This window comes from Plodia interpunctella, chromosome 27, assembly GCF_027563975.2.
Source record: "Plodia interpunctella isolate USDA-ARS_2022_Savannah chromosome 27, ilPloInte3.2, whole genome shotgun sequence".
NCBI classification, from domain to species: domain Eukaryota; kingdom Metazoa; phylum Arthropoda; class Insecta; order Lepidoptera; family Pyralidae; genus Plodia; species Plodia interpunctella.
In genome coordinates, this window is record NC_071320.1 from 884,002 (window position 1) to 906,679 (window position 22,678).

Sequence of the window (22,678 nt, forward strand, 5' to 3'; positions counted from 1 at the left end):
TGTAGTGTAGTGTAGTGTAGTGTAGTGTAGTGTACCCACCTCCCTGCAGAGCGGCGTGCGGCCGGAGCAGCGGCGCGCGGCCGCGTCGCGCGGCAGCGCGCAGTACGACGTGCCCAGCCGCTTGCACGTCGACAGATCTGACGGTAGTACGGGTACACGTTACTAACTTACGCTAAACTTCACAATAGGGAGTATTACTGTATGTTAGGTACACAAAAGCCTTGGCGCCTTTTGCTATGTCGATTAAAACGTTTATTTTAAAGTACTTTATAATTCGGGTGCCGAAATATTGGCAAAAATCATTTTCCATAAGATAAAAAAACTTCGAAAACTATGGGATACGCCTCACGCTGTAAAATTGTCTAGCCAGCTAAACGATCGAAAGAAGCTCGGAACACTTCACACGTGAAGACTTATTAAAATATAGACTTCATACAAGCAAGATCTTCAAAATCAAGTTTATGACCACAGTTGACCAAATAATGCAGAACATAACCTAAAATAGTGTTATTATTTTCAGGATAATCCACTAAATCCTTCCTTTTTCCTTTAAACTCGCACCACGATTGCGTAGAAGGTATTTTTGGTCGCAAATCTGCAACAATATTGAAAATTGGCGCTTTTTGCCTCCATTGGCAACGTTTGTGTACCTCAGTTGTACCAGTAGCGCCATCTACGCTGAGCTTTACGTAATATGCCCTATTGTGACAACCGTGTATCAAAAATGTTTTAAAACTTTACTTATTTCGAAGCACTATATAATTTCTCGAGCTCGACACACGATAGCGCGTTCTAAAACTAGATATCGCCATCTAGCGAGACACATATTCAACTTTAATATTGGTGTTAAACAAAAATACTTTTTACTTTACTTTAAATGTAGGTGAAGAAGTCAGAAATAAAACTATTATGCACTAGGTACTATAAGCATTGTGATAATTTATAAAATTTGACGTAAAAAAGTGCTGGTCTCTAACAGCCCACGCGACTTCGTTCGGTTAAAAATACAATAAATTATACACGTAAACATCCTCAGGAAAATCACACTATCTATTGGCGAAAACAGAATAAAAATCTGTGCAGAGTTTATCGCGAACAGACAGACAGACGCGGCCAAAGACTTTGTTTTTGAATATCTAAGGATACTAATATTATGAATAGAAAAGAAATGCATTTCTATTTTTTTGTTTGTAATGAATACATTCAAAAACTACTGCTCGTAGTGCAGAAGGGAAAAAGCAAAAAAATATTCCCCAAGTAGTGCGATGGGTCAGAAGGGAACCGCTGTCTCTCTATCTAACATCACTCACCAACATCCTGAGCGACATCGCCCTGCGGCCGCTCGTGCCTCAGCTGCGCCCCCAGCGCCCCCACGGGCGAGTAGCGCAGCTTGTTGTCGAGAGTGCCCCGCCCATAGTTCAGTATGGAGCTCTTCTCGTTGTATGTCGACGTGGTGCTGTTGTTGTAGCCTGAAATATATTAAATATATTTCCATCATAAAACGTCATACAGTCTGTCAAGACTACAAACGTATTTTAAACGAACTACATTTTCGAAAGTAATAATGAGATGAAAAAATTCTGAAATCGGTCGGGAATAGAACCCTATAAATAGACAGGGGCGCGGGTTCAATTCCCGCACAATTCTAGATTTTTTTTCATCTCATTATTATTTTCAAAAATAAGTTAAAAAGCATGTGTGACATGTACCTATAACACATCCATTTGTACAAAAATTTTTTGCAATCAAAATCAAATACTTTATTCAGGTCATATTCCAAATTAAATGATATTTACCAAAGCTATTAACTACTGGCATTTCGGAACGACCACTGCTGAGAAGAAATGCCGGAAGAAACTCATTCAAACAGTGTTGGTCGCTATCATGCCAGAAGGGCTTACTATTTTTTAAATATAAATTCATGTATCATTTTTATGCCATATTTTCAAGATTGGTTGATAAACACCCAGAGTTGGCAGCAGACAGGAGACAGCAGAGATACCTCAATTGTGTAATACCGTTCAGCTGTTTTGGAGATATGAGGTAACAAATAATATTATATACATGCAAGATACACGCGAAAAACGAATACCCTTCATTTGCAGTCGACTTATTCAAATAGTATAAATGCAAAAGTGTGTGAGGATGTATGTAATGTATGTTTGTTTAATACTCTTTCACGTAAAATTTATTGGACGGATTGTTACGAAATTTGCTACAAGGGGTAGAATATAACCTAAAATAACAGATAAAGTACTTTTAATCCCGAAATTCCCACAGTCAAAGCGAAGCCCTGGGGCGCAGCTAGTAACAAATAACAATAAAACGTACCAATATTTGCCGGAGCGTTGGTCGGGGTGTTGGGAGGTGAAGACAGACCGACAAAGTCCTGCAGCCACTTCTGCAGCTCCGGGTGGCGGCAGAGGAACGGGCCCGTGACGCACAGCAGCTCCGACGACGAGATTATCTCGTTCGTGAACAGCAGCAGACATCTGGGGAGTTTGTGCCGATTCATTATTATATCCCACTAATATTGTAAATATTCCACTAATATTGTAAAGGCGTAAGTTTGTTACATTATTTGTTATTTATTAACGCCTAAGTTAATAACCTAATAATAACGCCTAATTTTGTATTGAGGTAGCTATTAGCTTGGATTTACAGATAAGGTACTTTTTATCTCGTGTCGAAAATCGAAATTTATCTTACACCTAGTTGTTCGCCGCAAACTTAAGACCTCGCGAACACAATATTTTTTTTTTTACAAAATTGTGAATATTTCAAAAACGACTTCACTAATATTGATGCCTCACGATCTTAAAAATTCTATTGACATTTTAAATTTCATCAAAATCAGACCAACGGTTCGAAAGTTAGTTATATTTATACATACATACATTCATGCAAAAAAAAAAATTTTGCCCCAAGTAGAATTGTAGTCAATAACGGGGCTTTTACTCAACATTTGGATACAATTTTTTTAAAGGGGCTAGTATATAATATCTTGGGCAATTTATACAGAAATATTGGTAACATTTATATATGGACTCCGTTTGGCATTCTTGCAATTTTTTTGCTAATTGATACAAAGTTTGCAGGGAGATTACCTATAGTTAGTTTATGAATAATATAGTTTTATAATGTAATACATGTAATGCCCCAAACCTATTTGATAAATTTTGTATGCCTTATGGCGGAACATACAGGGAACAGCTCTTATATAAACATCTACTGTAATTACATAATGTTCACGAAATAAATTATTTTTGAATATATGGATTTACCTCAAGAAATTCTCATAGACGTGTTGACTCCTGAGAGCTTTCTTCACGCGATCGAAGAAGTTGAACTCCGGCAGCGTGGCCAGCTTGGCCGCGTCCGCGTACGCCGCGCCCGCGACTGCGCCCGCGCGCGGCTTCTTAGCGGGGGGCGCGCCCGCAGCTACACATCATATATTATACTATACTACTCAATCCAAATCACTTATTCAGAAATTAGACCTTCAAAAGCAGGCTTTTTCATGTCATTTTCCAAATTAAATGATATTTACCAAAGCTACAAACTACTGGCATTTCGGAACGACCACTGTTGAGAATAAATGCCGAAAGGAACTCATTTGAACAGTTCTAGAACTATTCATTACAAACAAAATACAAATCTTTTCTCTTTATAATATTATTATAGTTTATAGTATGGATGAAAGTATGATATAACATACGACACACTTTCGCATTTATATAATTAAGTATGGTAGTATGAAGCTGTGGTGGTGTAAAGATTAGAAAGGTCCTAGGTTCGAATCCTACTCGTGCCACATGAGTTTGTACACCAATCTGACTCATGTATAGTAATTTTCATAGACCACCACTTGCGGTGACGGAAAACATCGTAAGGAAACCTGCACACTGGTTGATTTTTAACTTGTGTGTGAAATGAAGAATGCAATGGTAAACCAACGGAGTGGTGGACTAATGCCAAGAAAGTTGTTGTGTGTTTAATTCCACGTAATGACGACGACCCTCAGCCGTGAGGAATACGACTATGAAGAAGATAAAAAGATGGATGTAACTTACGCAATTGACTGGAAGAAGTGAAACTGGGCGACCGCTTGAGATGGTGGTGAGCCGCCGGCGGTGTGGCCGCGTTGTTGGCGGCCGGAGGGTGCTTCGGCAACTGCTGGGGGGAGGGGGAAATATGACGTTGAGATCTAAGAGAGACTAAATTCAAATTCAAAATTCTTTATTGAATTCAGGATGATATACATCAATTATGGACGTCAAAAAGTTTTTTACTTAAACTAAGTCTACTGCAGACTTCCAAAGCGCAGGTGAAGACGATAGATGAAATATGACGTTACGGATGTTACAGGACTCAGAACTCAAGAAAAAGATTCTTGAAGATGGCGCATTTATTTACAAATTAGCATTTCTCAACGAGGTATTTTATATTTGTAAAAGCTACAGACTGCTAGCAATATTTACCATGGGCGGTTGCTGGTGCGGCACGGCGTGCGGCGGAGACGATGAGAACCGCTCAGCTTCCGGCTCCACGCGCTACAGACAGACACACACTTATTAAATATCTATATATATCACTCAATGACTACTCACGTTGAGTTATGTTCTATTTTAAGTACCTCCTAATACTATTCTAAAATTATTGTAATACACTAAATTTTATAACAATCCGTCCGTGAAAGAGTAACAGAATTTAATTTGTTATGAAATTTGGTACACGGGTAGAATATAACCTGGAATAACACATGTAGGGTACTTTTTACCCCGAAATTCCCACGGGAGTGTACTATAATAATTTAGGAGATAATAACACAAATTGAGACGTCAGCAGGAAGGCAGCATGCGTGTGATCAACACAGACAATCTGTCGCACTACATCGCATGGGATTGATTGACGTGGAACGAAAATCTAGAAATTTTATGGATTTTAGATAATTCCATAAATAACTATAGGTAGGGCTCCATACTGACCTCGTTTGGGTAAAACCATAATAAATTTTATACCTAAACCGTCCGTAGGAGTCACTGTCTTGTAAAAAAACATACGGTATTTTTTGAGTTTATCGCATTCATACAGACAGACGTAACAGGGCTACGTGTTTCGATTTTAACATGTTCAAGGAGCCATCAGCTTGTAATCTTAAAGCTAGATAATACAAGGTGTATATCAATGGGTTACAAGAAGCCAATTATACAGGGTTACTGCTATCAAACGCAAAATCTCTTAAAGACTACTTATTGTACGAGTTTTCGTGGTTCGTAGTTTTTTTTTTCATAATAAAAAATCTAGTTTGCAATTCTACACATATTAACTTTTATGTAATAGGCAAGCAACACAAGCTAGTACAATAGCGTTATGTAGCGGAATCGAACATAGAGTTAACGTTTTACAGAAACGACATTAAAACTAAAATATATATTACGTTTAGACAAAAGTCGTAGAACAAAAGATGTTAGTCTCTATGTACCTTATGCGCCTTTGGAAGGTTATGCGTTAGATACCAGTAACCATGTATAACATGTAAGAATATATGAGATAATAAATGAACAATTCTTTATCATCTATCCTGTAGGTGTTCCCTTATCAAAAATAACAAAAAAATCTAGAAATTTCCTGTATGTACCCATACAGGAAATTTTTACACTGAGTAAATAAGTACCTGTGTCTGTATCAGTGGTGGTGTCCGGTCGTGGGGGTACACGGCGGGCGCGGGCGCGGGTTTGGTCACCGCCTTCGCATCAGGCAGGAACTGTCCGAATTCAGCCAGCAGGTCGTCTTGATTCTCAAACAGCTTGGCCACCTGCCAGACCAAGTTATCACATAAATAAATATATTAGAACAAATCACACAGATTTAGCTAGGCCCAAAGTAAATTCTAGACTTGTGTGACTTTGTTGTATGGGATACTAACTCAACGATACTCTATTTTATAACATATACATGTACAGATAAACATCCAACATTAGAAAAAGATCATTTTCCATCATGACCCGACCGGGGATCGAACCCGGGACCTCTCGGTTCAGAGGCAAGCACTTTACCACTGCGCCACCGAGGTTGTCAAACATAAATAAAAAAATAAAAATAATGTATAACAGGCATATAAGAACCCACAGGCATTATAATTAATTGATACAATATAATTTACACTTATTATTAACATTAACAAATAAATATTTGATAATAAATTTCAGTAATATAAATTTCACACAACAAGAGTCGTGTAGGTACACAATACTGTAGATAGTTTTTACAACGCTATACTATTATTATAAAGAGGTAATCATTTGTTGGTAAGTTTGTATGTTTGAGGCGGGTAATGTCCGATCCGATTGTCCAATATTGAAAAACGTTCAAGTCTAAGATTGAGAAACTACCGAACCAATTTCAAAAATTCTCTCACCATAAGAAAGATACATAATCTAAGATTGCTATAGGCTATATTTTATCTCAAAACTCCCTCGGGAGCGAAGCCCCGGCAACATCTAGTTAGTAATGATATGATTTTATTATTTAACAAGAAGTTGCCCAGTGCTTCGCTCCCGTGGGAATATTGAGATAAAATATAGCCTATAGTAATCTCGGATAATGTAATCCTTTCTAATGGTGAAAGAATTTTTGAAATTGGTTCGGTAGTTTCGGACATTACCCGCCTCAAACATACAAACTCACAAACAAAACGATTACCTCTTTATAATAATAGTATAGAATGTCAATAAGCATTTATATATAAAAATAATAAAATAAAAACTAATTTAATTATTACAAATTTGATAACTAAGTTAATAAAATAAAATTAAATTTAAAAACTTACAAATTAAATAATATTATGTGTAACATATATATTGCATAATAGAAAACTGTTTAATCAAAGTAATTTTAGTTTTATAAACAGACTGAAAGAATCTTTTAGAGACATCAGTAGGAAGGCAGCATGCGAGTGATCAACACAGACAATCTGTCGCACTACATCACATGGGTTTCATCATTGTCTCGTGTATATTGTTATATTTGTTCTAGAAAATATGAATATGGGTTAATCATATAAAGTAGACACTTTATTATTCTAATATTATTAAAAAGAAATGTTGAACACTAAGCTCGTAACAGAAAAAAACATTTCTCGATCAAAACATTTATACAAGATAGATTTATTGATTCACATCAAGAAATTATATTAATTTCTTCGCAATTAAAGTGAAAATCGAAAATCCACATAAATAAAAGTTTCACTTTCACGTTCAAAATGCTACTTTTTACCATCTGTTTCATTACAATATACCGGACAGAAGATCATATCTTTCGTCTATTTTTATTTCTTTTTAAGCCCCCGACGCAAAAACAGGGGTATTATAAGTTTGACCGCTAAGTGCGTCTGTATGTGTACGTGGCTCCGTAGCGTATCAACGGGTGAACCGATTTGGATGCGGTTTACTTATTTGATGCCTAATTTTTATGCGGTAGTTCATAGATATGTTTGATCAAAATCGGTTCAGCCGTTCAAAAGTCATAGCGAAAGGAATATTGAAAGACCGAGCGAGAGAGGTCAACAAATCAACATGGGGCAAGAATAATTTTATCGTATGTATGTTGGTATGATTTTGATGAAATTTAAAAGGCATATAGGATCTGTCAATAGAATTTTTAAGTTCGTGGGGCATCGAAATCCGTGAAGTCGTTTTTGAAAAAAAAACATATTGTGTTCGCGTCGCTAGGTCAAAGTTCGCGGCGAAGAACTAGCTATAGAACTAATTAAACAAGCACGTCGCCATGAGGAAGAGACTGGCAGCATTACCTATATGTACCGTTAAAACAGGTAAGATCTATGTTCGCGGCGAACGACAAGCTATTGAACTAAACAAGCACGTCGCCATAATAACGGCAGCATTACTCGTCACCGTTAAAAACAAATATATTTCACCTGAGAATAGACCTCCTGCTCAGTCTGCTGCTTAGCCTGTGGCTCCTTCACATCCCTGTGTCCCCTCTGGTACGCGTGCAGTATCTCCAGGAAGCGCTTGTACTTGTCCGGCTGACGCGAGAAGCGACTCTGTAAATCATATAATCGGGTTAATAATCTCTTGTATCGGGCAGATGGTGTTGTGTGGATAATGTGGGAATCAGAACTCATATAGAGCAGCCGCAAGTTTTTATCACTACGGGTCAATCGGTAATTGATTTCATCATTTTTATTACACACAATAGATGTTGGCCGGAACTTCGCTCCCGTGAGAATTTTGAGGTAAAATATAGCCTACAGCAATCTTGGATAATGTACCTTTCTAATGGTGAAATAATTTTTGAATACGGTTTATAGTTTCGGAGTTTACCTGCCTCAAACATACAAACTCACAAAGTCACGCTACCTCTTTATAATAATAGTACAAATGAAGTTTTGTCAGATGCCTTTAGGAGACTTGAGTAAAACCTGGTGTTAGCAATAACACACTCGATACGAACACACTGGATTCTACAGCGACTGTGGCGGTCCCGCCCTAAAATAAGATCAGTCCATATCCTCCCGCGGTGGTCGTACAAAAAGACTAGAGCCAAATGGGGCTAACTCAACCTGTGTGATTTGTCCTTATATTTTTATTTATAATTTATTAAATTGGTCTGACATCATCAATCAATAAATCAATATTTATTTGCAAGAATACAGTAAGGTATCAGTAAGCTATCATAAGGTGCTGTTCCACTAACCTTGATCTTGTTGACGTACTCGATCGCGTGGTTGAACTCCACCGGCTGGCCGGGCGGCGCCGCCGGCACGTGCGCCGCGTTACCTCCGCCACCACCTTTACGAAAATAAACAATAACATTTTTACAAAAAATATAATTTTCATTTTTATTTTATTTATTAAAGAAACAAACGGCGTTCACAAAAGGATACAATACAAATTCTTATTCATTAGTAAGGCCAATAGATGATTTCTCTCACTATTACAATAATAGAGTCAATTGATACAGGGGAAGAAATGAGTGTGACTATGTAATCACATGAGTAATAAATATGTAATCCTGTGGAATGAGTTACTTAAAAATGTTTTAGAAAAACAAAAGAAGTCAGAAAGAAGTTAAATAGGAAAGTTTAAAAGAAATAATTTTCCCTTCTCATGCTCAAATCATAAGTCAAAAATTATTAATTCAGAAATCTGAATGATCTTCTAAGGCACATTTTCACGTCATATTCTAAATTTACGCTACAAAACACTGCCGTAACTCTTTCGTAATTTCTTTGTCGCGTGAAATAAAATCTCATACTCAAATCAAACTAATATTCAAATTCAAAATTATTTATTCAATTTTTAAATTATATACATCACTTGTTGACGTCAAAAAAATTACTTAAGCTAAGTCTACTGCCGGCTTCCAAAGCGCAGGTAAAGAAGAAGCGACGCAACAAACTGCACCGCAGCCTTTTCTCCAAAGATGTCAATTAACAAATGCAGGTCTTAGATGTATATTTAAAAAAAAGTTTGTTACCTCTTCACGCTCTATCTACTCAACCAATCTTCTCGAAATTTTGCACACATGTAGTTTCAAGTACGGAGAAGGATATAGGGTACCTTTCATCCCGGAAAAATAACTGTTCCCGTGGCGGGTAAAAGCTATGCTAATATCTCGAAGGTAATAATAATAATAAACGTATATTTTTCTCTTTTTACAGGGATAAGTCTTATAAAATAGTGTTCTAATTTTACGAAATTCACACTTTGGCGTCTTGGCGCAAAATGTCCTTTCTTATAAATGTCCTTTTCTCGAAATGTCCTTTCTCAAAATGTCCTTGTGTGTTTTTGATGATAATTTAGATAAGCAACTGATTAAAACAGTATTTTTTTATTAAAAGGACATTATGAGAAATGGACATTGTAAGAAAAGGACATTTTGCGCCAAGACGCCAATAAGGTTATTAAAAACAATACTTACCAGGAGTATGGTGTATAGCCGCTTCGATCTGCTGGTGGGCTTGCGATATGTGATGCAGTGTGTTGGCTGGTGTTGCGTTCACGGACAGGTTGTGCACTATAGCACTGCTTACAGACCTGTGAAAATGGTGCGTTATGTTACGTTAGGTATGCTTGTGTAGTGTTTGGCGTTGGTAGTGGTAGGTATATAGAAGACATTTGTTTCAAAAAAATTATGTGAATATTGTGTCAAAATCCGTTGGGGCGGTTTGAAAGGAAAGCTTAAAAACATCCATACTAGTATTATAAATGCAAAAGTCTATCTGTTTGTTGTTGTTGATGAATTCTGGATATATGCATGTAATTAAAGACCCTCGTTCAAACATAGACTACGTTTTTTTTTTCCAAAAATCAACGCCCAAATGACTATAATGGGGGGTGAAAGTTTGTATGAAAATAGTCTGTTCCGCTTTCGCAGATAAACTCACGCGGGGGAAACCGCGGCCAAGATCTAATACTCTTATAAATAAGACTAGTCCAAACCGAAAGCCAGCGCCGCCATCCGTTTTTTCTTACAAGTCTTACCATGTAAACAATAGCACCGTGTCTTTTCATTTAAAAGAAATACTAATTTAAATTGATTTTTAAGGAAGTTACTTTCGCAGTTAATGTTTTACATTTTATATGTTTGAAATGATATTTGATGGAAAATGATCTATTACTGATTGGCCCGGGTCTTGATGTTTATCTATACATGTATTTGTTATAAAATATAGCATCGTTGAGTTAGTATCCCATAACACAAGTCTCGAACTTACTTTGGGGCTAGCTCAATCTGTGTGATTTGTCCTAATATACTTAATTGTACTGTCCTAATATATCAATGTTACATATAGGCTATGCCGAAGAACATGCAAAGTGAAGGAAAAAAGTAAGCAAAGGGACCTGGGCGAACTTTACGGCTAAGGAAGAAACCGCGAAAACACCAAGATGAATGAGAGAACAAAATACGCTAATAATACTAACTGTGGAGCGTAGCCAGCTGACAGAGGTCATTAACCCCCAAGTATTTCGGTACAAACACAAATATAGGTCACCGGTGTCGCCGTGGATTCGAACTTGGCCGGTTTGACTGTTGAGTTTTGTTAAACGCGCTTTTGCGACAAAAGTAATACTATTTTTTGATTATGCAAAAGGTTCACCACTTTCTGATTAGTCATCCTTATTCTTACATATTATAAAAGTACATTGCTGCGTCTGTCTATCTGTTCGCGATACATCAAAAACTTACTGCACGGATTTCGATGCGGTTTACACCAATAGATAGTGTGACTCTTGACGAAGGTTTAAGTGAATAATTTATTACGTATTCCAAGCTGACTCGTGTATAAACAGTTTCATCGACCACCACCTTGCCACCGGTGATTATCAACTTGTATGTGAAATGGACAAAGCAATTCATATTTAATTGTAATTTCTTAATTTGTGTACTGTGTTTTATTCTTATTTATTTTAAATTACGCGGTATTAGACATATGCTGAGCGAAGGCCATTTTGGTGGATAATTGTGTAAAGTTTATGTAATTTTAATTATGACATTAACGTTGCAAATAAACAATTTTTCTTTCTTTAATGGCAAACCACTCCTTAAATAGTGCCAAGAAAGTCGTTGTGTGTGTTTAATTCCAACCAGTGTGCAAGTTTCCTCGCGATGTTTTCCTACACCGGAAGTGGTGTTCTACGAAAACTACTAATATTAGTCAGATTGGTATACAAACTCATGTGGCACGCGCAGGATTCGAACCTGGGAGCTTTCGATTCACAGGCGGGCGTCTAAACCATTACACCACCACCGCTTCAGTTTAAATGTAGATATATTGTAACTAGCTTTTGCCCGCGGCTTCGCACGCGTGAATTTCAGTTCTTAAAAGGAATCGAAGTAAAATTTCTGTTATTCTTTTATCGCGTATTCTAAGACTGATAATATTTATTTATTACGATGATTCAAATTCGTATTTTTGTCATCTTTAGTTTCATGGCCCGTTTCCCGCTACGATTTCCGCTACGTGTCTCGTTCCGAAACTTGTCCTGTCCCGTATATTATACGGTGAGTTATGTTTGTGACTTTATCTCAATTACAATATAATATACTTTAAAAACGTATGGAGATGTACGGGTGTATACTCACTGAGCGACGGGCAGCAAATGCACCAACTGCGGCTGAGCGTGATGTACCCCCAATAGTACTCCGCCAGCGCCCAGCCCCGTTGGAGATGGCATTGATACCGACACCTGTGGATAAATGTATACTATTCAGAGCTGGTAATGTAGACAGAGAAAGCTATAAATAAAATAAAAATTAGATTGAGCTAGCCCCAAAGTAATTTCGAGACTATGTATTATGGGATACTAACACAACGATTCCATATTTTATAACAAATACATATATAGATAATCATTCAAGACTCGGGCCAATTAGAGAAAGATCATTTTCCATCATGACCTGACCGGGGATCGAACCCGGGACCTCTCGGTTCAGAGATAAGTACTTTACCAATGCGCCACCGAGGTCGTGATAGACCTTGACATAAGATATGTCAAGGTCTTTGACGATTTGGCTCATACCAGAGACGCTTGGGGCTCTGATGAAAATATATATTAAAATGAATTCACGACGAGACACATTTAGGCAACAGATTTGAGAGAAGCTTTTTGCTCAGCGTGTAATACTCGCAATACGCTGCCAGTGTTTTGGGCACGTTACCTCTGTCGCGCGTTGGAAGATTATATTTTCATTTATAGTTTGTACATTGAATTGTATGTTGAATGTATGAAATAAAGAACAGAAAGAGATGTACGTATTATAAATACTCCTACATGAGAAAAACGACAGAGCGCTGACATATTTGTGCCTTATCAGGTGCCCGGATCAGCGGAATCTATTTTGATCAATCATTTTTAAGAACCACCGCATTAAAATTAGCTATCAAATAAAAAACAGTAGCAGTTGATGAGCTACGGTGCCACGTACAGACACACTTATAACATCCCTCTTTTTCGCGTCAGGGGTTAAAAACAGTCGCGGGAAGTTATGATTACGATACATACCTGTCCATTGCTTTGGACCTCAATCTTATACCCGGGTGGCAGAAAGGTGTTGAAGCCCACAATCAGCTCGGGGTGCCCCTTGAACAGATTGGACACCCGGGTGATAACCCCTGGAGTGTCGATGCTGGAAACGGAGAGACTGTTACTTGTGTTGTGGTGAAGTTTTGAATAATTAGTAATTTTGTAATGGTTGAAGGTACGTTTTCCATACAAAGTTTTATTGAATTTGGCTCATGGACCAATTGTATAGTTCCGTCCGGGACGGGTCGGAGCCGCTTACCCCACTCGTCTGACTCAGCCCCGTCATGGAATTTTTGTTGAAGTTGGCATATAGGTGTCCGCCTTTGCTTTAGCTTCCGTGATTAGACTATATTCGATTGGTTTTCGTAAAGTACTGAGAAAAGAGCTACGCAGCAATATTGTTTTGTTGTTTCAAGAAAAGTGTATGGAAAACGTATACCGCTTTTGATATACTTAAATCAGAACTCTTATAGAGCAGCCGCAAGTTCTTATCACTTTGGCTCAATCGGTAATTAATTTCATCATTTGAGAGTCAATCTTATTTATTTACCGTAATATTATTATTATTATTAGCTAATATGGACATAAATTATAAATCGCTTACGTCTGACTCTTAAATTCCTTCATGATGTCCAGGAAGTCGTTGTACACCTGCGGCTGAGTGTTGAACTTGAACTTGACCTGGTCGAGGTAGGACAGAGCGTCCTCCACCTTCAGCCGCTGGAACTGGGCCGCGGGCGGGCCCAGGCTGGGGGACACGCGGCCCGGGGCCGCGGGCGCCAGCGCCGGCTCGAACAGCGGAGGCGACTGGTACAAATTAACATTTTATTTATTTATTTGAAATTATAAAATTCGGAAGCTGTTGCATTTAGCTCAAAATGGGAACTAGCGCCACCTACATTAATAAAAGCCGTATTTTAATAGACTCCATGTCTTATTTTTGTAACTTTGTCTATTATCTGTGTACACAATAATAATAATAATAAAATTCTTTATTCATTTAAGGATTTGTACAACTGTTAAAGTTAATCAAAATCTGACTAGGTAAGTTAAATTACAAAGCAAAATGATTCTTGTTAAGTAGGTATTACAAATTATTGTATAAACTCGTGATTTCCAAACTAGGGGAGCCTGTGTTTTGGAATTCAGTGTTCGACCGTATTTTTATTGAGGAACTAACAAAAAGGAGCAGATTGACGACCTCGGTGGCGCAGTGGTAAAGTGCTTGCCTCTGAACCCAGAGGTCCCGGGTTCGAATCCCAGTTTGGTCATGATGGAAAATGATATTTTTCTGATTGGCCCTGGTCTTGGATGTTTATCTATATATGTATTTGTTATAGAATATTGTATCGTTGTGTTAGTATCCCATAACACAAGTCTCGAACTTACTTTGAAGCTAGCTCAATCTGTGTGATTTGTCCTAATATATTTATTTATTTATTTCTAAAAAAAATAAACATATAACAAAGGGCTAACAGAAGTGGTGTGTATGTTTGTGAGTGTAGTGAAGAGTACAAATAAATTTGAAAAAAATATATTTGAAATACTGCTTAACCGGAAGTGTGTAGTGCGACTTTGCTAATAACATATCATAGAGTCCATTCGCAGTGAGACGCAGCTAACCAATCACTGCGCGCCATTGAGACGCGACGACAACCACACCGCAATGTGATTGATTCGCTGCGTCTCACTTCGAATCGACTTGATAATGTGAAGTGAAATGCAAAACCTCACTTCGTTCACAGTTCTCTTAACCACTGAGCTATCGACACCAGTTCGGCCGAATTAATTCATCATTCATTACGTTTTCGAGTATTAATTAATACTTCAATTTTAGAGTATTTAAATAATACTTCAATTATTTCAATAGTAATAAAATTTAATTACAAAATACTATAAAAACAAACTAATTATATGAAATGTTTTAGCATAAATTAGACCTCCGTGAAATTTTTTTTTTTAATATCAAAATAATCCTTATCTTTTTAATTGTTCCAACTAAGTCAAAGTAATTTGTCTAATTAATTACTATTCATTATTATTGCTTTTATAAATTAACTTTATTAACAAAAGCCCTATGGAAATAATTAACAATTGAATGAATGAATGAATTATATCAACACACTTGCTCGCAAAATTACTGCACTAGTTTTTTTATGAACACACGCGTACATCGGTCATACTCGGCCTTATTATCGCTCTCGGCTTTGCGTCGCGCTATAATACAGGAAAATTTTTGATTGAACGCACCTTGAGCCTAGGCTGGACCTGTTGTTTAGGCGCGGCGTACTGCACATTGGGTTTCATGTAGGACATCACCGGAGGCACGGAGCGGGGCGCCGCGCGCGTGAACCCGCCCACCGCCACACCTCCCACGCCGCCCACAGACAGCATTGTTGTCGCTCCTGTTCACAGCAAATAATTCACATTATACTACATTTCATGATACATAAAGTTAATAGACATTTAAATCAAATCATTTGTTAATTGATATTAAGTTTGCAAATTAAGGACATCGGGCGCTGCAATGGGGGAAGCATTTTGAATGGGGAATTTACTGTCCTTTTGTAATTGGTCATCGAACAAACCTAGGCGCGCGGGGTCAATCGACCATTTAGGTGGTCGATTGACCCCGCGCGCCTAGGTTTTCATTTGAAAAGTCATTTTCAATCAAAAACATTTTTGTCATCATTATTTGGCATTGACACGCTAACAAGGCTGTGTTTTATTCCATTCGGAAATAACAAACAGTTGAAAAATTAAAAAAAAAAAACCTTGGCCTTTAATTCAAATACGTTATTGAAGATACAGACAAAATAGAATTTCAAATTCAAAATTCTTAATTCAATATAGGATGATATACATCACTTATTGACGTCAAAAAAATGACATTATAAATGCGAAAGTAAGTTTGTTACCAATTCACGCTTTATCTTCTCAACCAATTTTCTTGAAATTTCGCATACATACAATTTAAAGTACGGAGAAGGACATATACTATAGACCTTTTCATTCCGGGACAAAGTACTGGCCCCATGGGAAATTAACGCGGGCGAAGCCGCGGACAAAAGTATTACAGAAATGTATTAACATTTTCGGCACGCCACGCTCCATATAGATGCTGTAACGCTTCCAATGCTAACTTTGTATACCCCCTCTACGCAGCTGGTCAAACCTACAGAGGTTGCCAACGGGAATTGGGGGAAAAATAGTAATAAAAAACAGAGAAAAAAGTTGTATTGCCTTCTTTATACACACACTAGACGTTGCCCGGGGCTTCGCTCCCGTGGGAAATTTTGAGATAAAATATTGCCTATAGCAATCTTGGATAATATACCTTTCTAATAGTGAAAGATATTTTGAAATCTGTTCGGTAGTTTCGGAATTTACCCGCCTCAAACATAATCACAAACGCTAGTATAGATTTTTAAGTTTCAAAGGGCTTATCGAAATCTCATTATTGAGGCGATTCGCAGTGAAACGCAGCTAACCAATCACATGCGGTGTGGATGTCGTCGCGTCACAATGGCGCATTGTGATTGGTCAGCTGCGTCTCACTGCGAATCGGATCAATAATGAGATGTCAATTGCCAAACTTGCCAACCCACAATAAGCCAGGTCTTGATATGTAGAATGCACGACACGTGTTTCCTGTTTAGATAAGGTTTTATATAAATTTATTTATTTAATATAATAACAAATTAACTCACCAAGAATGGGTTGGGCCGATTGAGCTAAAGTATGCATGTTGCTAGCGCCAGCTTGTTGAATCTGTAACAATAAGATAAAATATTAGAAATTAACCGTTTCGGCTTCGATCAGATAGAACCATAATAAATTAAAACACATAAACCTTCCTCAGGAATCGCAGTCTCTATTTAACAAACCCACAGTAAAACCCGTTGTGTAGTTTTAAAGATCTAAGCATACATAGCGACAGAAAGCGGGAAGCAACTTTGTTTTATACTATGTAGTGAATGAACAGTGTTACGTAAAGGATTTATATCATTTAAAAAAGGCTGGGTTTTTGTCTTCGATAAAATTAGATGATCAGTAGTGTTGTCACAATCGATTTTACACATTGTATACAAAATATGTCCTTTGATCGACGTTATCTATCGATAAATATTGCCAGCGTATGACACGTTAATATAGATAAGTTATCGATTTTGTTGTCAATGTTTAGTTTTAAAAAATAAAATGTGTAAAACATGGTAGAACGTTCCACTGGTGTTTTGTTGTGTGTGTTTCATTCCACGTAATGACCACGACCCTCAGCTATGAAGAAATACGACTACAAACAAAGGAAATCTGTAAAAATGTGACTGTGGCGCTAGTGTGCAGTTATGTATCACCTTAAGCTTTGATTTCTGAATAAATTATTTGATTTAGACCGACCGACAAATATTCATGGTTTTGTTTACATGGTCGAGCATACTATATTATTACGCTATCGTCACACAAACATACAGCGCTTAAGTTTATAAATAAGACAGCGTTTTGTCTATTACGAATGAAATCGCCAACAAACGCGTGAGTTATCTATTTTAAACAATTTTTGCCGCCAACTGTGCCTGCAGCTTCGATGATTCAAAGTTTAATTTTAAATCCCACGCGGACTCAGCATTTTGCCAATACGGAAACTTGGATCGGATATAGTATGTTTCTATTAACAGTGACTTTTTATACATTGGCAATATTGTCTCCACATACTCGGTCCATGATACTGAACAACTTTTAATATGGGGGTAACTCGGAAATCGAAAAAAGAAAATCAGCTGTTCTATACAAAATTGTATTGAATTTTGCATGGAACAGCTGATTTTTTCTACCTAACTTGTGGAAAATGTATGGATCAGCTGATTTTTTTTTCGCGCGATTTCAAGGTAGCTTCCATACGAAAAGTTGTTCAGTACCATTAACTGTGCATGCACCCTGGATAAAAACATGCGACATTCCAGGGCGGAACCACACGATAAATACCACTTGCACACCGAAGGATCTACCTGAGGCCACAGATAATGCCGCAACAGCGGCATCGTATTGGTCCACATAAGTTTATTTATTAGACAAATAAAAAAACTCCCGACTTTCAATATTAATTTCGCTACAACTTTTGAACGGCTGAACAGATTTTGATCAAAAATATATAAGAAAAATCGCATAAACATTAGCTATCAAATAAAAAAAAACTGACACCCATTGATAAGCTACGGTGCCACGTACACGCTTAGCGATCAAACTTATACACCCCTCTTTATGCGTCGGGGTTAAAATCTTCTTCCCCTTACCAAATATATATACTATATATATACTACTTATAATTGGGCACATAACGGCGCATAACGGCGAAATCACACGAGAATTAATGACACTATCATTTTTTTTTTAATTTCGTGGCTCCATCGTTCGCCAAAACGATGATTTTGCCAACGTCAAGGTTGTATTAAAGATAAAGATATAAATGACATTAAAACGCGACTTGACAATTTCAACAACGCTTTTCTCTAGTATGACAGCAGTATTCCCAAATGCATTGTGCGTTGTCAATACTACATATGTTAAACACAGCTTGCAACAGGCCAACTTGCATAGGAACTGCACAAGCGCAACGCGCCTGCGCGGTGCGTGATAAACTATCGAATCGTAAACATGAGGTTATCGACTCGGCCGTGGGCAGTGAGCAATTGGTACTTTACTTGACTGGGTTGAAAAAATAAACATACAGTTATTTCAATTACCAAAAACAATAACTAAATTTCGCCTTTTTTGATCAGTTTTATTAATTACATCCTATCCTACTTATGTTATAAATGCGAAAGTTGAGGATGTATGTATGTGTGTATTTTTGTTACTTTCTTACGCAAAATCTAGCGGACGGATTGTTATGAAATTTGGTACAAGGGTAGCTGTATAGTATATATAAACTGGAATAACACACAGGGTACTTTTTATCCCGAAATTCCCACGGGAGCGAAGCCCCAGGGCGCAGCTAGTGTCAAATATTGCAGTGCGCAAAAGATATTGTTATGTCAAGTGAAATTTATTTTTTTCTACCCGTGTACCAAATTTCATAATTATTCGAGCAGTAAAGTGAAACAAACATTTATACCTACATACATCCTCAAAAAATTTCGCATTTGTAATATTAGTAAGATTAGAATTGGCGGAATACTGTTAACATGAACTCTTATTATGTTTAAGTTTTAAAGCTGTGGTTAGCGCGCTCGGCATATGATAGTGGTGGTTAAATCGCTCTCACAATGGTCGGTCATTGGATGGGTGACCAAAAATGTATTATCTTGAGCTTCTCCGCGCTTCGGAAGGCACGTTAAAACTCGCCAATCCACATTAGCCCGAGGTGGATCATGGCCCGTACTCCTTTATCCATCCAAAAGGAAGGCCTGTACCCCAGCAGTGGGGTCGTTTAAACGGTTGTCTGTTGATGAATCATCATCGACTTTGCGCGCATAACTAATGACTTTTCAAGATGTTTAAATTGTTACTCATGTGCCCGGCCCAGCCGCAGACCAAATGAATGTAATCTTATCAGTAATGGTTATTTTCCCGCGCTAAACTGAATATCACGGCGGGAAAAGGTGTTCGAATATACAACACACTGATTCACATCGATACTTGGTTCATAAAGTTGCATTTCGACTACTCAACGGATTCTGTTGGGAGTTTTTAGCAAAAACGGAACCCTTATAGATTCGTCATGTCTGTCCGTCCGTACGTCACAGCCACTTTTTTCCGAAACTATAAGAACGATTCCGTTGAAACTTGGTAAGTAAATACAGTTCTAAGTATGGGTATCCCCATACTTAGAACTGTATTTATTTTATAATTATTGCACATACCTGGGCCGGACTCTGAGTCGGCATAGCCGTGGGCTCATCAGGCCCGAGGCGAGGGACCCCGGTGCGTTTCATCATGACGGCGGCTCAACGTTCGCCCATCACCTGGTCACCTGGAAGTAGACAGAGATATCGTGAGCAGTGACTCAAAAAACAAGTGTGTATATTACTAAAAGTAAAATCTGTGTCTTAAACCATTTTGTTCAGTGTTTTTTTTTGTTATTGAAATGGTGCATTGGAATAAAATGATTATTTGGTGTAGTGTTACTATTGGACATACTTTATTTTGGGACTACACAGGCAGCTGTTCGCTGATACACTTATGAGTGTGACAACCAAATTCAAACAAGGGTATGACTCCACAAGTGCAATGTGGGTGAACATAATTATTTTGCACAGTATACTGCAGTCACTGATTAAAGTAAATTCAAATGCCTTAATGTAACACGAATCCGAAGCATAAGCATTACACCTAATAAGAATTTTAAATGTTTTTGCTAAATAACTATAATCCTAATGATTAATATTCATGAGCCATTGTTTACAGAGTGGTCAATACAGAAAATCAGAGTTAGCTTCTGCTCGCAACTAGGTCAAGGCACTTAGCTTTCAAGAGTGACCTCTTCGATATGTCACCAATATTGTGGGCGGTTTTCTATTAAATTATTCGTTTCACTATAATCTAAGCCACAAGAAGTCCATTGCTGGACATAGGCCTCTCATAAACCTTCCACAATGACTGATTGAAAATAGCTTCTGAGACTTTGACCTTGGTATCATTGGACCACCGAGGGCAATTATTTGTTTATTAAACTTTATTCAAAGTGCAAACATACTTATAAACATGTGAAGAAGTTAATGCTAAAAATATTATCTATTATGTGTGAAATCTTGTTGGGTTTATCTGTGTTCAATAAGTAGCTATTGCTTTTAAAATGTTGTAGAAGTACTAAAAATGATTTGATGTCTTAAGTTAAACTCCTAAACAAATTATCCTTTTTTTGTTTTGTGCTTAAATTACATTTTAAAAAATTTGCAAAGTAGTTTTTTGTGAGCAACATGTCTCAATCAGTCTATTAGCAAATTGGATGTCTGCATGTAGATATTATTTTAGTTTTAACTAGTAGCGCAGATGTGGTAGAGGACTTTGTTTTATAATATGTAAGTATAACTTCGTAGAATCACACTAGTCCTGAAGTTTGAGTGGGGAAGTTCATTGGGCATCAACTAATATTTAAGGTAAATTTAAGGATATAGGTCTTAACATCAATTATTTCTAAGTTCATATAATCACTTGAACACTGTACAAGAGATGATTTACAAAAATGACACAAGGTGACAGTGTTTTGTTTCACTGTATTTCACTTAAGTATACCAGATTTTTTTTAATGTATGGCATGCAGCAGTAGCGACTAACTATGTCCTTGTTATTATAATAAGAATTTGGGAGTCTAAAGCTTATTATTATATGCACGAATAGCTTAAATAAGTCACGTAGGCATTCGTTCTTCGTTTGTTTTTCTGTATTTTTGTTGGTTTGGTAAGGTTAAGAAGGTGAGTAGAGAAAAATACCTACTAAGTGGCAAATATATGATTTTGCATTCAGGCATTGCAATAAATAGCACGGAGATTGATCGTATACACAAACAGTGGCCAAAATAATAATAAATAGAGGTTAACTGATCAGTAATGAACGCGTTAAACAGATCTACAAAAAGACAACTTTAGTGAAATAACTTAAGACATATTAACGGTTACGTAACTCTGTACACTTACCAAGCACTATATTTTTGTGTGATTATTACAGCAAATTAAATTGTGTAAAACACAAAACGTAACTTATCAAAGAACGCACGCGCACGCTTGCTTCACAAATAAAAGCGGAAAAGGTAGTTTTTTGACAGCTGTTGACAGTTATGATTTGACAGTTGTCGTTTTTTAATTAGATTTTAGGGTTGCACCTGCACCTTTTATTTGCTGTGTCGATAATCAATTCACTTTAATATTGTATATTTGAAACTTGTTATTTTCATAACCATCGGGCAAATTACTCAATTGAAACTATAATTCGCTCAAGTACAAATGCTCGATAACTACGCATAAACTCGAGGTTTCAATTTGGAATTTTAAAATGCTCCGATCACAGCACCCACACAGGTCCGTACAGAAAACCGGTCCGGCAGCAACGTCGATGACACAAACTCGTACTTATTTATAGCGGAAAACGTACACAAATCGATAACACTCCGCCTAGGTGCACCTCTACATAGAATGGGCGGCGCAAAATGCGTTTCGTGAAACTTTCATCTTGGCACTTGGCAACAAAACAAAATTGATACATCGAACACTGCTTTGATTGTCCCGCCTTTTTACAATCACGTTTGTCAGTTTGCTGAATATTGAAGGACTAATTCAAAGCAGTTTAGGCCTCACGAAAACGTTAGGTATTATTATTTCCTCTGTGAATCATAGTGAGCGGGATCTTGTATAAAGAAAAAGTTGGATTTGATTGAGAATAATCATCTTTCTGACTATCGCGGTAAAGTCTGCTTTGCTGCAGCTCGGGTAAAACGAGGACGGCGCGGTGGTATTCGTCACCGACGTAGAAAATGGCGACTAAATACCAACAATTACAATTACATCGCGCCACTGATCGTCAATATGAATTAATGTTATTAAAAATTACATAAATGCCACTGTCCTGGGACTAGCTACAGATTCTTGTTCAATAGCAGTACAATATCTCAGAGTTATCTAAGTGACATA

At 37.3% G+C, this 22,678-nt stretch overlaps 1 protein-coding gene across 5 annotated transcripts in view; it reads right to left on the reverse strand.

Annotated features, from left to right (window-relative positions):
* The window catches only part of Sin3A, a 39,851-nt gene that overhangs the window by 11,570 nt on the left and 5,603 nt on the right, over positions 1-22,678 (reverse strand). For 4 of the 5 annotated variants that reach the window (XM_053765573.2, XM_053765569.2, XM_053765570.1 and 1 more), the window contains exons 2-17: positions 19,916-20,025; positions 16,766-16,826; positions 15,306-15,460; positions 13,660-13,862; positions 13,035-13,158; positions 12,115-12,218; positions 9,949-10,064; positions 8,722-8,816; positions 7,940-8,068; positions 5,678-5,818; positions 4,482-4,553; positions 4,074-4,176; positions 3,285-3,441; positions 2,332-2,492; positions 1,311-1,469; positions 40-137 (exon numbers count right to left, since the gene is read on the reverse strand). In XM_053765573.2, coding sequence (XP_053621548.1) covers positions 40-137; positions 1,311-1,469; positions 2,332-2,492; positions 3,285-3,441; positions 4,074-4,176; positions 4,482-4,553; positions 5,678-5,818; positions 7,940-8,068; positions 8,722-8,816; positions 9,949-10,064; positions 12,115-12,218; positions 13,035-13,158; positions 13,660-13,862; positions 15,306-15,460; positions 16,766-16,826; positions 19,916-19,990 — 1,953 coding nt within the window. In that variant the 5' untranslated portion in view covers positions 19,991-20,025. The remainder of the gene's footprint in view (positions 1-39; positions 138-1,310; positions 1,470-2,331; positions 2,493-3,284; positions 3,442-4,073; positions 4,177-4,481; positions 4,554-5,677; positions 5,819-7,939; positions 8,069-8,721; positions 8,817-9,948; positions 10,065-12,114; positions 12,219-13,034; positions 13,159-13,659; positions 13,863-15,305; positions 15,461-16,765; positions 16,827-19,915; positions 20,026-22,678) is intronic. The other variant, XM_053765574.2, reaches the window with a different exon arrangement.